The sequence below is a fragment of the Anser brachyrhynchus genome (genome assembly GCF_964034855.1).
Source record: "Anser brachyrhynchus genome assembly, chromosome: 4".
Classification (NCBI taxonomy): Eukaryota; Metazoa; Chordata; class Aves; order Anseriformes; family Anatidae; genus Anser; species Anser brachyrhynchus.
Genome location: NC_137698.1, coordinates 17104769 through 17119985, shown reverse-complemented (window position 1 = coordinate 17119985; position 15217 = coordinate 17104769). Strand labels below are relative to the sequence as shown.

General features: G+C 49.1%; 1 protein-coding gene across 3 annotated transcripts in view; it reads right to left on the bottom strand.

Annotated features, from left to right (window-relative positions):
- Positions 1-2807: 2807 nt before the first annotated feature.
- PURG (purine rich element binding protein G) overlaps positions 2808-15217 on the bottom strand; it is a 29077-nt gene continuing 16667 nt past the window's right edge. For 2 of the 3 annotated variants that reach the window (XM_080590437.1, XM_080590438.1), the window contains 2 exons: positions 14618-14713; positions 2808-13333 (listed from right to left, as the gene is read on the bottom strand). In XM_080590437.1, coding sequence (XP_080446563.1) covers positions 13328-13333; positions 14618-14713 — 102 coding nt within the window. In that variant the 3' untranslated portion in view covers positions 2808-13327. Of the gene's footprint in view, positions 14714-15217 lie in introns of all 3 variants that reach the window. The other variant, XR_013950530.1, reaches the window with a different exon arrangement.

Genomic DNA, 15217 nt, shown 5'->3' with positions numbered 1-15217 from the left:
TTTTTCAAAAACACCCTCTTATCTTTCCACACAAGGCTCTTAGCTGCATCCAAAAACACATGCTCTAGGCCAAAGAATGATGTCCTCATGGCCACGGATGCACAGCTCTTCATGAAGACTACCTTGGCAGAGATGACCTCCATCAGGAACTGCAAGTGCTTCTCTATTTCTGCATGGGCACAAGGATCTGGAGGACTCCTGCTCACGTGCATCACTTCTGAGACATTTCTCTGCAACATTTCCAGCTCCTTGATGAACTGAGCACTTGCCATTGCCAGGAGGAGCTCCAACAGCAACCACATTCCCTTGAAACCTTGGGGAACCCAGCCAATGGTGGGCACGGGCAGCGGGCTGATGCCACCCACGTTTCTGCCCCTGGTGCTTTGCAGAGCACCTTGCCTCACCTTGGCCTTTTTTCTTACATTTTGCTTTCTGAGCAGGAGGGCAGATGGCTTGCACCCTCATTCCTGCTCACCTCCTGGGAGGCTTCTCAAAAGCTCAGGTTTTCTGGGCCAGGGGCTGCCCCCTTCTGCTGTTCCAGAGGCCAGCGTCTGCTTTTCCAGAGGCAGCTTCCTTGGAGCCAGCAGGGCTCTGCTGAGCATTTTTGAGGGACAAGCCAGGTGCTGACCCTACATCCCCTTCAGGACAGGCATGCAGATCAGGTGATGGGGTGAACCCAGACACTTGTGGCCCTTTGCACACAGAAGTGGACAGAGATCCCGTTTTCTCATTTTTTTTGGAGGTACCATGCTTAGCTCAGCCAGGAGCTGCAATTTTGAGGGGACCCCTCCCTTTTCTCTGTTTTGGAGCTCAGTTGCCCACAGTTCCCCCTTGAGTGATGTTTCCTGTCCCCTTCCACTTCCCAGCAGAGCACCCTAGGCTGCCCAAAGCCCCCAGGACCCCCTGTGCTCCCAGTCCCCTGCCCACCTCACCATCTGAGGGTCCCACAGGACCACCTGGGGGCCAACGGGGCTGCTTGCAACATGTGGTGGTTGAAATAGGTGGGCTTCCGGAAGGCCGCCTTCTGGTCTTCACCCTGCCAAGGAGCACCTGCAGAAAGGGGAGGGAAGAAGGGGCAGTGTGAGAAAACCTGGGGGCTGCTCAGCAAGAGCTCAACCTTGTGAGTGGCCATGGGGAATGTGAAAACCAAAGTACAAGGGGGCTATAGTCAGGGTGGCTAGGTGCTGAGCAGAACCCGAGGAGCTTGCTGGGCCCACGCGGTGCCGAGATTTGCTATCGTGGCTTTACAGCGTATGCTAGAGCACCTGCCTGGTTTTTATCGCTTGTGGAAAGCACAATTTTGATTCTTCCTATGATACGCTACCTCTCAGACTTATAAACTAAGATTTAAGCAATCATAATTGATACGTAAATCAGTTTCAGGGCTCTCACCTGGTCCTGGGAAATGACACTGGGGCAGTTTAACTTGGCACCACTCCTGCATGCGCAGTTCACCCCCAGCGTGATGCCCACCTCAAAGTCGAGGACGTTTTCAATCCAGGTGCACCAGCTCCATGCGGAATTGAGGGCAACGTCGATGTGCCAGAAGAGGTACACCCCCGTGAGGGGCTGCCCAGCTCCTCCATGGGGTCCTGCTGGTGCACGTCGCCCCTCAGCACACCCATATTCCCCTCGTACCCTCACGCCATGGCCCCACTGCATCACCCCCACACCCCATGTTGCTCCAGTAGCCCACCAGCACCCCCAGCACCCTGCTGCAACCCCATGCACCTCTTCTGTGTTGGCTCCACCGAGTCCAGGCGCCCTCATTGCAACAGTGGGAGAGGTGGCAACAGGAGGCTGCCAAAATTCAGCTGAGGAAGCAAATGCACGTTATTTGGGGCAATGTGAGGAAGCTTGGCGCTCCTGTGGACAAAGCAGAGCCCACTTCCCCCCACCTGAGGCAAAAGGGAAGCAAAGGAGCATTTTGAGGTGCAGGATCAGTTCCCACACAAACATTTAAGGAAGAATTAAATGCCATGTCAGCATCCTGTCCATGCAGGCACAGCCCATCTGCAGCCCCGCGGGGAGTGGGGTTTTCTGGCCGGCTCCCAAGGGCCTGCAGTGGCTTTGTGGGGGCACCCGGGCACTGGCAGCATCAGAGACCCGGCCCCAGGCTGCTCTGGGGGAGCCTGTGAGAAAGGGGGTGGCCAGAGCCGCTGGGGTCACTGGTGGAGGATGAGAGGCACATGTACCTGGCCGCACCCTCCACAACACTGGCGTCGTCATTCACAGCTCCATTTTTAAGGGAATATAAGTGACCGATGCAAACGTCCTGTTAATGCCTGGCACTGAAAGACCGAGATGGTGTTGTGTCTGCCTCTCTGAGGAGAAAAGGTTTTGCTACCTCTCCCCTCACTAATGATGTCCACAGCTTTTGGTTGTTATTGCTTTCAGTGAGCTCCTTACAATAGATTGTCTCCTTCTCAAATGCAAAACACTGACATCAGAAATTATTTAACTTCAAGAAATGTGTTAATAATAATTTAATGTCTTAACTGGTAAGTGGACTGAAGTGCAGTAATTCCTCTGTCATGCACTTACCGTATAGAAGGGTCTAATGAGGAAAGACTGGCGAAAGAAGACGTAAAATTGAAAAGCCACAGGGAGATGAATGTGAGATAACCGAGAGAGGAACATTTATATTCTGAGACTTGGCTGAAGTTATTGCCCCTTCCAGGAAGATGCATTTCCCTCTTGCACTCATGGAAAGCACCCAAATGGGAGATGCTGTAAGGGCAGATCTGAGTGACCGGGCCCCGAAACAGCTGCACGGTGAATCAGGCGACAAGATTCAGACCAGACAGTTCAGACTACACAAGTAAGCAAATTTATTTTAAGACAGAACAAATATTGTGGCAAACAACAATATGCAAATTCGGTTGGTAACAGGGGTAAATATCAGACTTTGTTTTCAAATAGATATAAAATATATTCAGATTTTGTTTAGTCCAAAAAGCAGCTCATGTGGGGGGCTTAGGATGGGTCTGTCCACACCATCCGACAGCCCACGGAGCCTCAGGACTGAGGGCGACTCCTCTGCCAGCCGGGCTGTGTGTGCTGGCTCTGCAGAGGAGCTCCAGCTCCCCTTCACTAATTCCCTCCCTTGCTTCTGGCCCCCTACTGGTAAAAAGCCAATTCTTGCCACAAACCCCAGCTCTTGGTGGTGGAAGAGCTCGGGCAGCAGCTGTGGTGCTCACCTACCACCTACCTACAGATGGGGTGGTCCCCAAGGTGTCATTTTTAGGCCTGGACAAGGTCCTGGAAAGCCGGCAGGGAAGCAGCTCGCTGCAGAGGAGTCGCACCAAGTCCTGGCCCTGTGCTCGCCATGGAGAAAAGGGGATGGGATTGCACACCAGAGTATAGGGGTGCCCGCGAGCCAAGGGGGAGAGAGCTGCTTTCTGGAGAAGCCATCCCAAATAAAAGCACACATAGAAAACATTAGATTGTCAATGATGCTTTGAAACAAATTCAAGTTTATCATTTAGTGTGTGTGTGTTCACGTTGTACAAACAGAGGAGAAAGACTGTGAAACTTCAAGCTCTGGACAGCATGTCCTCAGTTAGTGTCCACAGAAGCACCATCAGGTATTGGGAGAGTTTAGCACCACAGAGTTGTAGGACCTAACTGATAACATGCGTCATTGGAAAACCTGGGGACATGGAGATCCGTGGGGGACATGGTACAGTCCATTAGAAACAATACAAGGCAATTTATGCGTCGTCATACAGTACAATACAGCCACTGACCCACCAACCCTTTCAGTACAGTACGGGACATGTAACACTTTGCACCCTGTTAACACTAGGGGACTAGAGGCGCTCACCTTTTCCTTTCCTTCTGGCCAATCCTGGTACCAAAACACGCAGGAAGGTTTAAGAGGTTTGACCCCTTCCTGACACCTGAAGCCCTGATGTGCTTCGCGGGGTCTGCACGTCAGGAGAGACGGGGTCATGAAGGCCCCCAAAGCACTCCTTACCTCTGGCATAGTGAGAACAGGGTCCATTGGAAAAGTGCTAAATTACAGTACATTTGCATTTTTATATGTCAACTATTGAACAGCAAAACAGATCGTTTGAAAACAGAATCAGTATCGTACAGTAAGTTCACACTTAATTCTTCACCGTTTCTACACTTGTAACACATGCATTTTATTTCCATTAGTTTGATGCCAGTAGGACCAACATCCTTCAGAACAATGATCTAACATTAAACAAAACTCCCTAAGAAAAATATTAAGCATCACAGAATTTCCAGAAAAACCTGTTAATCAGCATCACAATGTACTCAGATTTACATTTAGGGTTTCTCATGCCATGACTTTAAAACACCTTTTGGTTCATATCCTGAAAATAAAACAAAATAACCCCCCCCAAACAAAAATAATAAAAATAAAAATAAAAATAAAACATAAAGAACAGTCGGGGAAAATAAATTCTCTACCTGTATGTATATGCACACACACACACACATGCACATACCCGTTGAGAGGTGCATGGGTGTGTGCGCATCTGGAGACTGCTTAGTGCAATGCACGGTTTGTTTGATAAACTTGACTCATTTCAAGGTCATTCGCATGGGTCGGGAAACACTTTTGGGAAAGAGCTCTAAACTATGGAAGGAAATTAAAAAGTCTCTGTTGGGGAGAAAGAAAAAGTCAGTAAAGCATCGTCCGTGTGCCATTATGATGCACTTCCCTTGAGCTACTTCAAACCCAAACAACTAAAAACCCCTAAAAAGAACTGTCTTCTGCTTAAAAAGTCCTTCCCAAGAACGAGGTGCTGTGCTAGGGTTTACATTCGGGCCTCATGTGTGCTGTGCAGCAGAAAAAAGCTTAGCTTTACCTTCCCGAAGGATGAGGTGCCAACTCGGAGGGGCAAAAAACTACACCTGCAGGAAAAAGAACACAGAGACCTGTTCCATGCCCCCCTTCCTTGCCAGCTTCCTTTCCCAAAAAGGAAGGAGAGCGCTCAGCTCCCCGAGTTTTAAAGCTAGATTTGTGGGGTTCATTTGGCTGGGGGTGGAAAAGGTCTGGAATCTATGTACGCTTCCACTTCAAATCACATGATGGAGAATATAAGAGCATAACGCTTCAGGCTGCTCAGGGCTTGTTGCTTTTTAACCACCTTCAGTTCTGACTGAATACCCAAACCCATAAAGCTCTATCGGAGATGAAAGCTTGGATTGAACCCAGGCAAAGACAGCCATTGTCCTGACCAGAGCTGGTCAGGATAATACTTCATCTGCTGAAACAAGCAAAACCAATATGCCTTTTTTTTTTTTAGTTATTATCCTCTAGAGGTTATTTCCACCATGAGCCGCTTGCTGGCAGTGAAGGAGAAGACCTAACTCACTTCTCTCCATCCAAATCATGCAATTGACTGCTCTGGCAGTGGGGCTTATCCACCCCATATCCACGGGCAGAAAGTCCCATCAGGAAGCACTGCCAAGGAGGGACTTGGACGGACTACCAGCTAGTCATCGGGGATGACTGGGGCTCCAGGGGTGGATACCCTTGTGGGAGGGAACTGCAGCACCCTTGCCAGCACCGTGGTTTATTGGTGGCTGCCGAAAACCCGTGAGGGCTTTCTGAGAAGCAAAATACCATCACTGGGTTGAGAGGGTGTGGTTTGGGATTTCAAGGCCTGAGGATTATCAACCAGGTTGAGATCCTAGTGAATTATGACCATCTTTGCCATTTGGGACAAACTCTACCCCACTGATTTCTTGCTGGAGAGGGAGCTCAGGTCCCACACCAGCCATACCGAAATATTGCAGGAATTTTATGAGGATATGGAAGCATGTCTACATGGCTTCCTACCACGTGACCTGCTAAACTCCTAACAACGCTCTAGAAACCCAACAAAAAGCCCAATGGTTATTATGCTCCATCTTCTAAATCATCTGCAAGTCTTTTACTTAAAAATACCTTCTGTAGTTTCAGCCCACAATCAATCCCAACAGCACTTTCAGTACAGGCACAATGATGGCTTTTATTGCAATGGCTTGAGCGCAGTTGCTATTGATACCCGCACCTACGGGCGGATTTAACTTCGCTTCCTCACAGACCCAACCTGCTAGTGCAAATCAGGTTCTCATACCAAACCCGAAATTATCTCCCATACACTCCTAACTCCAGTTCTGCTTCACGTCCTGCCGTCCACGCAAATCGAAGTGTAAATTACATCACGTTGCACTATCCCAATCCCTTTTGAGACTTCTCCTATATCTTTGGTGTTTTTAAAAGCCATGCACTTGGTTTTCCGGATGACCTCAAACTTTACAACAACCACGTCTGCCTGGATGTCATTTTAGATGTTTAGATTACATTTAGATGTTTAGATTTAGATGTTCGGTCTATTAGGTACAAAAAGCTTTGACAGTTTCATTTCCCTAACTTATAAAATCGCTAAGAGATATGCAGTGGAAATCAGGCACCAGACAGCGGTCACATACACCTCGAAATTATCTTCTGATGGCCCCTAAGTAATTAACACCGCGCGTGAGAGGCTAAATAGACTGGGGAAAATAAATGTTTCGAAACTCGGTGCTAATAGTACTCACAAAAGTGCAGTGCTCAGTATAGTCAGAAACAAAGTGACTACTAGTACTTAAAGTGCTAGTTTTAAAGTTGGTTTGGTTCGGTGTCCGAAACATGGGTAGCATGTGTGTGTGAAAGCTGGGGATGAAATCAAAACCAGACGGCACTGCGACTGTACATGCCACACCAAAAGTGCTTCAAATCACACCATCTCAGAGATGCATAATGCTACTGGTCAGCTTGTGAACACAGACAGGCAAACGACTGACATCTTTTAGGTTACGATAAAGAACAGCTCCATTAACTCCATCACTACGAACCGATTCAGAAAGCAAATGGCCACAGCTTACAAAAAAATAAAACCAAGAGTCTCTTAGAACATTTACGAGTCTTTGCAACTATGATACTCAAAGTCTAGCAAAAGCAACCCTGGGAAGCCTGCCGAGCGGCTGCAGCAGGCCTCGCCAACGCTATCATGCAGTTTACAGAGGAGTCACGCTGCAGACTGCCTCCTTTTACACGCTATCTTACAGTTAGCCTATTTACGTATTTATCGGTGGGTTTGTTTTTGTTTTTTAGCTTTCTGACTGTGCATCAAGCCGTCTTTTTCTCCTAACCACCCTACCAGTGAAAGGACAAGTAGTGCAAGGACAAGACAATGAAAACCGCCTAGTGAACGCCGACGTTCCTAACGTCCCGTCTTCGCTTCTGTGAAGACCCCCCCGAGAAGGACTGTGGACAAGCAGGTATCACCCTAACACGTCCAGCACATCCTGCCACAGAGCTGTGAGGATACGAGACACGAGACATGCAAGAAGGAGCCTGGGCAAGCAGGGCTCTTCCTGACAGAGGTCGGGTGCTGCCCTTTCTTCTCTTGAGACACCCAAGACATGCTTCGTGCTGACTGCTGCTGCTTCCCTTCCAGCTGTTGGCTTTTTTGTTCCCTGCAAAGGACAGTGTGGAGCTGAAAGCCCAGACAACCTAGGGCAGACCTACAAGGACCCTCGGTAAACCGAGGGAGGTAAGGGAGGAGGAGTGGGGAGCTGGAGCAGCAGGACCTCGGGAACATAAAGGATCTGCCAGTTTGCAGAAGGATGCTGGAGGAGAACGGAAGCTGTGGCGGCACCGTGTCTGGCTAGTCAGCTGAACGTCACCGTTGTCTGGCTCATCCTCGGGGTGGATAAGGAAGACTCGCAGGAGGACTCGGGCTAGGAGGGACACCTGGGGGTCTCCAGTCCAACCTCCTGCTCGCAGGACCCGAGCTGCTCACCTCAATATGGAGGAGTAGTCCTGATACACTTAATATCTTTGCAACAGGGAAAAAATCCTTACTCATATACTGTTAATAAGAAAGTAACAGCCCTGCTCACTGGAGGCAAGCTCCCAGCTCAGCCCACAAGGGCACGAGATCTGCTTTGGTCCCAGTTTGTGCCACGGACTGGAGGCAGCTCCCAGCAAGCTGGGAAATGCTCACGCAGTGCCCTTCCTCCCACTGCCCGCGGAGCTCATCACGCGTGAAACGCGCCAGTTTGGCACAAAGGGAAGTGCCAAAAACGGGGGAGAGCAGACCTTCGGTTCTCAATAGGTTTCAGCAGGCACCCAGAAAGAAGGTCATTCATCAAATATCACAACTGGCTTCCCGGGCTCTGTTTGCATCGCTGGTGACTCTTGCAAGTGCAGCAGAAAGCTCTTTTTGAAGCAGAAGTATCCACTTTGCAGCCAGAAGCTACTGCCTGTGTTTGGCAGTACTTTCTGTGTTTTGCAAAACACTCCTGGGTTGTGAAAACAGGGGGAAACACAGCTTGCATCCATGGTGAGATGTTTCAGGTACAGCTGCAAACCTGTGTTACTGTTTTCTGTAGGTAGATGGATAATTTGCTTTCAGTAATGTTGATCTCAATGCTGGGACCAAAACTAAACATCATACGTACTGAAAATTTGCCCGCATGAAAAGTACAGTACTGAAATTGCTCCTTTGCCCCCTGAATTTTTTCTCTCTTCTGACTGTAAGGACTTTTGGCAGATGATGATCACTGGATAATAAATCTAAAGCAAGGAAACTGTGTCAAATTGGAGGGTAGTTTCCCACACTGCTCTCCCAAGGAAGTTTTCATACTGTGTTATATTTTTACTGCCTGGGAGAGAGATCCTTACCTACGACTGTGACTCCCGGCGATTTCACCTCCACCAGGATGGCAGCTGCATCTGATTTTTGACAAGCAAAGCTATTCCATGTTTTCCCCGAGAAAAGCAGCAGGCAGGCTGCCTGCTGCGCCACGCCGGGCCCGGCTCACTGCTAACCTGGCAGAGCAGCACCGCCGTCCTTCTGGGATCTCCGCAAGCAGGCAGGAAAGCAAACAGACTGCCGGGGCTTTCGGCACCGAGCTGGTGTGGCACCAAAATGCCACAGGAGATCACGGCAGCCCACGGCCTTACCTGAGCGCTGCCCAGACCTGGATGTTAAAGGCTTTAGCAGAATCACGCTTTAGCCGGTGCGCTAGATTTTCATGCAAATTTTCTTGGCAACTTTTCCAGCTTCCAAAAACAACTCATTTGAAAGTTTATGAGAGGCAACGTTTTATTTTTGGAGGCAGAGGCTTTCACTGCATCAAAGCCTGCAGATATCCGTATGCCACAATTAAATGCTGATTTTCAGCGGTGAATAAAGTGATTCCCAGACACAGCACACTGCAGAGTAAAATGCGATCCAAGATTGCTCAGTACCACAGGCATAATGCAGATCGAAGACATGGGGCCATTTTTAATTATATGCAAATTATCACAACAAAAAACAGATCCCGCAGCGGAAAACCAATTCCGGGAAGAAATAATCATCCATCTTTTGTAGTCCTAGCGGTGGTGCTCGCGAAGGAGCTTATTTACAAAATGGCAATCTCCATAAAAAGGCTGCGCTATCACCATCCAAAAAAAGACACAGATGCAGATATGTACTACTACAGCTCCGTGGATCCTGTGCCTGGAAAATTCCCGGAGGCTCTGGGATGGTGCCTGAGGAACGAGATGTTCTGAAATGTGCCCACACCAACCTGCATGGAAGTAGCCTGATTCCAGCCCAAACGCTCTCTGCCTCCACACCGGCGCTTGGAAACTAAATGTTACAAGCCTCAGCTACAGGAAGCTGTGTCCAGTTCAACTCGTACCAGCTGTGGGTCTAATGCAACCCACTGTGCCATAAAAGCACTTCCAAACTCGTGCTTTGAAATGCATGCTTTTCAGCAGGAAAATCATATGGCCTTTAAATTCTGCGTAAGTGAAAAAATGCTTTCAGTAAAAGCATCGGTGATGTGTAAAACGAAACGATATTCCCAAACTGCAGCTGGCTTTTACACTTTCTGCTTTTTGCAGAAATTTTACTTAAATGTGGACAAGTAGCATCTTTTTTTTCCCCACATGAAAATATCCGCCATGTGGGATGACAAAAACATGCCCTTTTTTTGTGTACAGTGAAAGAAAAAAAAAACAACGTACGTATGGAGCCACGAACTTCCAGTCGTTCAGAAAGGGGTGAAGAAAACCAAGCAGCAGGCATGCAGAGCAGTGGGAAACAAAGAACCTGTAGCCAAAATTTCATGGTGAGACGATTGCACAGGGACAGGGACAAATTCAGGTCACAGCCAAGAAAGCCAGTCCTCCCCTGGCAGCGGCTGCTCCTCGACCACCAGGATGCTATCCTGACCAAACAGCCAAGGCTGGACGTGCACCCAGGGGAACGATACGTACGGGATGAATTTATTCACGGGGACCTCGTGACCACAGCTGCTGTGGCTGGTACCTGGGTCCAGCACTACGAAACACGTTCCTGAGAAGCTGGGGGCAGCAGGAGACTGCTGGCACGCTGCGCTGGTGTAACCATGTGCCTGCCAGCAGGAACATTGCACCACTGGGACCGCACTATGAAAGCAAAGCATTTTATTACCACTAGTTCAGGTCTGTAATGCACGCTTACAAGTAAGGTAGAGGTTGGATGGAAATTGCTTCGCTTGTTGGGCAGTGCGTAACTGCCAGGGGAAAGAAAGGAGGATAAAGTACAGCTGAAACAGTGTGGGGTTAGTTGGCAGAAAATCCTTTTACTTGAAATTCAACCAGGAACCAATATACGTTTTTTTGGTTTTTTTTTCTGTACAAAATGCCACAGCACCTCTGACAACAGCTGGTGACCAAGGACTGCATCAAGAGCCAAGGACCCTCAAAACTCAGGTTCTCACCTAGTACCGACATCGCAAGGCTGGCGGGATGCAGGAGAGTGCGAGGAGGTCCGGGGGTCTCTGCAGGTATGGACCGAGCCCCGGGGTAGCCAGGAAGGCAGCTTACAACTCACACCTAACTCCAACGCAGCGTGCCTGCCTGGCTCCGCGGTGCAGCTCTGCAAACGCTCGCCCGGTGTTGATTCAAATGTGTGTTTTGTTTTCCTTAGGTTTCCATGCAATATTTTTGGCATTAAATGTCATCCCGAGATGGTTTCTAAAGAACGTAAGTTTCTTCCAGCAAAAATCACACCTTCAATCTAAGACCAAAAATCTGTTTATCTTTCCTGGATGTCAGAGGTGACAAAAAAGCTATTTTGGACCATCTACTAAAGCATCCTTAATATAGTTTAATGGCACCAGCTTCTTCAGCCCAAATCAGTTTACCTTCCCAGCCAATCTTCTACAAGCAGCTTAAAATTGCATCAAACTCTATCCAGAGGAACGCTTTGTTCTGATCTCTCCTTTCCTGATATTACAACTCTTTTTTCACATTAGTATCTGCATTCATACAAAATTCAAGGGAGAGGGAGAAAACTCCTTCACTGCTAAAAGAGAACTCTAGGATTTGCTAGCACCCAACTACTGATTTTTCTTCTTAAAAAATAAAAATATCAGCTGTTTGGCTAGAAAGCTGGGATACCTTTGGTGGAAGGTCGAAGTACTGGCAAGCACGACAGCAGAACAGGTTCCCGGAAGACTAAAATCCAGGAGAACGCTGGTGCCTAGGCTGAAGCAAGTGAAAAATACCCGTGCTGTAGCCTCCTGCTTGTCCTCTTGTGCACAGCACCTTCAGCCTTGCTATTGTGGAGGGGAAGAGGTTGGCACAGGGGTTGAACAACTGCAGAGAGCAGCCCTGGGGCATATGGCAACAGCTCAAGTGCTGCTGCAGGGTCTCAGCCTGGACAAAGAGCCAAGCTGTCACTGCATCTGCTGTACTCACCTCAATGCCCAAATGCTGCAGTGGCAAACCCGCCTGCAGGTGTTGACCTGGTGTACCTCTCAGGCTCCGAAAGCAAGCGTGGGCATTTTTGCTAACTTTTTCTTCATTTTTCTCTCCATTTTAAGAGGGAAACGAACCACTAGTGAGCAGTTAAAAAAATAAGTCCATTGCGGTAAAAAAATAAAATTCATTAGTCTAAAAAAACCATGACACACAGACAAGTTTGTGCTTTCTGTGTCACAGAAACTTGTGGACATGGACCGTAATGTAGCAGCACAGAGGAGGATGAACTTCACACTGTCGAGAGCCTGCGAGGGTGAGGAGGGTGAGAGGATGCCCCAGGTCATGGTTTCTCTTCCTCATCCTGCGGCACTGAAGGGCCAGAAGAGCTGTGTCTCACTTACCTCTTACCGATATTTCAAGAGCCTGCTCCTCTAGTTTTTCTGTTCCTCTTTGTGGGACTAACACTTTGGACGTGATGACATCTCCTTTATGGCTTAGCCTGCAAAAACGACTGTTTCTTTACCAGGTTTGGAGTTGCATTCCCTGCAGCACCTTCTCTTTTCTTTTTTTTTTTTTCTTTTTTTAGTAAGACAGCCAGAAGAAACCTATCGCTTGTTAACTCAAAGGGTCACCCTCCACGGTGCCGAGGGATGCCTGTGATAGTGTACGCAGAAAATGTTGTTACTGAGCACAGGGGACGCAGGAAGCCCACGCACTGGCTGCATGCTGACACACTCCGATCCCCAGGACAGAAATGTCCGTACGCTCTCCAGAGTGGCTGCCTTCCTTGGGTGCCAGGCAAGAGTAAGAGTCCCACGAGACAAAGAGGGAAGGCTAAAATAGTTGGGCTCCTGTGGTACCCAGAACAGAGCTGTTTTTGTCTTGCCTTTGCAGTTATATCATGATATTCAGTACAGATGGGAGGTGGTCCCTTGCCTGGCTCAGGTGTCTGCAGCCAGCTGGCAGCGACTGAGGGCCTCCTGGGGCTTCGTGGCCGTTCTTTGCTCACCAGCTTGACACAATCTTGAGTTTCAGGAGCGCTTGCCTCCTGCCTTTTGTCCTGGTCACCAGGAGCAGGGGTGTTGGCAGAGGAGCTCACGAAATGCTGTGGTGAAGGGGCAGTCTCCTGTGAACGTACAGTGCAGCTCCTCCTTTGGCTCATTCTCACCTTTTATGCTCTTGAGCCCAGCCAGAACACCTTCCCCTTGCTGCCATCTTGCCCCAGGTCCCACATGCAGGCTCTGAAGGTCCCTCATCCTGGTGGCTCCCTTCCTTGCCACCCACTGCAGCAGCCAGAGCCAGCGCAGGACTAGGAGAGAGTGGACAGAAGGTTGGCAGATGCTCAGCTCTTATCTCAACGTCTTCACACACGCTTTTCTGTGTGCTCATCCCACCTACCTGAATTTATTAACCCACACCAAACCCTTGGTCTGATTCCCAAGCTGACGTGGAAGTGACTTGCTGTTAGGCACAGAGAAAGAAACAACTCCAATGATTCTGCAACCAATTTGAATGTCCAGGGGAGGACGAAATCCTGGCAACGTTTAGCTCAAAACATGTACTTCCAGACTGCAGCTACCTCTGCGTTCAGGGAAACAAAATTACAGTTACGTATAACAAAGGATCGAGGCACAACATCAAGCTGTGGCAAGAAGCAATAGTTGAAGCTCACAGAAATACTTGTAGTAGATGCAGAAAGGCACGTCCCTGGGGAAGCTGTTATATGCTGACTACAAGCAAGCTTCTGCAGGCTGGAAGTCAGGGGGAAACAGGTAGTCTACAGTGAATGCGTGATCAGATCTGCCATAGGTAACTGCTCCGTGCAACCCTCCTCGAGGTGGGAATGGTCACAGAGGGAATGTGCAAGGGTTGCTGTACGGCTGAGTAGCAATTGCTTTGCTGCAGCATGGCCAAAAAGAAAAGAAAATGTCAGTGTAAAGGTTATGCTCGAAGATGAGAGGAGTGAGGTTTGGTTCACCTTGTCACACGCAGTGCCTGTTCTCAGTGTCCTAAGCAAGGGGCTGAGCCAAAAAGCCATTTTCCTAATTCTGCCAGGTTGGGGGCATTATTAAAACCGCTCAAATTTTTAAAAGGTCCCTTTGGTATTTGGAGGTTAACATAAAAACCTGGCCTATAATCTCTGGGCTGGCAGGAAATGGGACTTCCCCCGGGTGCAGCAGGTCACTGCCACCTGCAGCGAGGGGCACGAAGCGCCCGCGAAGGGCCCAGCAAAAGGCTTTCTCTCGGCAGCCTTTCATGTCTCAGAGAGAAAGCAAAGCGATCACACAACAGGAGACACGCTGTGGCTTTAGAGGACTTGAAAATAAAATCACTTTTGATGATTACGGGGGGAATGGGAGATGGATGTGCTAAATTCATACCAACTGACAACATTCACTTGCCAGAGCGTAGAAAAGAAGCTAAAAACACCTAAGTGGTGCAGCTGAACACAGTTTTAGTGCTAGGCCTTGCGCTTAGCTCTTCCCCTGGCATTTAGCGCTGTAAGTTTGTCCTTTTGGAGCTCACAGGACCACGGCCGTCAGCCCCAAACCCCTGCTGAGGAGTGCTGTGATGTGCAGCCTCCAGCCGCACCGTACACACCCTGTATTTCCCACACACCTGTGTGGGAAGTCTAAGGGATAACCTACAAACGGGGCCACTCAGCACCTCGAGCTCAACCACGCCAGCGTGCTGGGAACTGCAGGGACTGCCGCGTTGGTGCCATCAGCACGGCGACCACAAGCGTTAGGTGACATCCCGAGGCATGCGGTTTGGTGGCAATTATGCATAGCCATTAACGAATGCTGTTGGCTTTCAAGGCGCTCAGTAGTGGGAATTCACCAAAGACAGGATATTCCTACTCACCTCGAGCACTGTGTGCAGTTCTGGGCACCACAGTACAAAAAGGACGTGAAACTGTTGGAGAGTGTCCAGAGAAGGGCTACGAAGATGGTGAAGGGCCTAGAGGGGAAGACATACGAGGATGCTGAGGTCACTTGGCCTGTTGAGCCTGGAAAGGAGGAGGCTGAGGGGAGACCTCATGGCGGCCTACAGCTTCCTCACGAGGGACAGCAGAGGGGCAGGCGCCAATCTGTTCTCTTTAGTGACCAGTGACAGGACCCGAGGGAATGGTGTCAAGCTGTGACAGGGGAGGTTCAGGCTGGACATCAGGAAGAGGTTCTTCACCGAGAGGGCTGTCGCGCACTGGAACAGGCTCCCCAGGGATGTAGTCACGGCACCAAGCCTGTCGGAGTTCAAGAAGCGTTTGGACTGTGCACTTAGTCACAGGTCTGAATTTTTGTGTAGACCTGTGTGGTGCAAGAAGTTGGACTTGATGATCCTTGTGGGTCCCTTCCAACTCGGGATATTTTATGATTCTACTACCTGCACTCAGGTAAAATCGTGGCAGAGGACACAGCATGGCTATGTGAGATCTGTCCCTTTAAAAAGCTCCTCAGAGAGCTT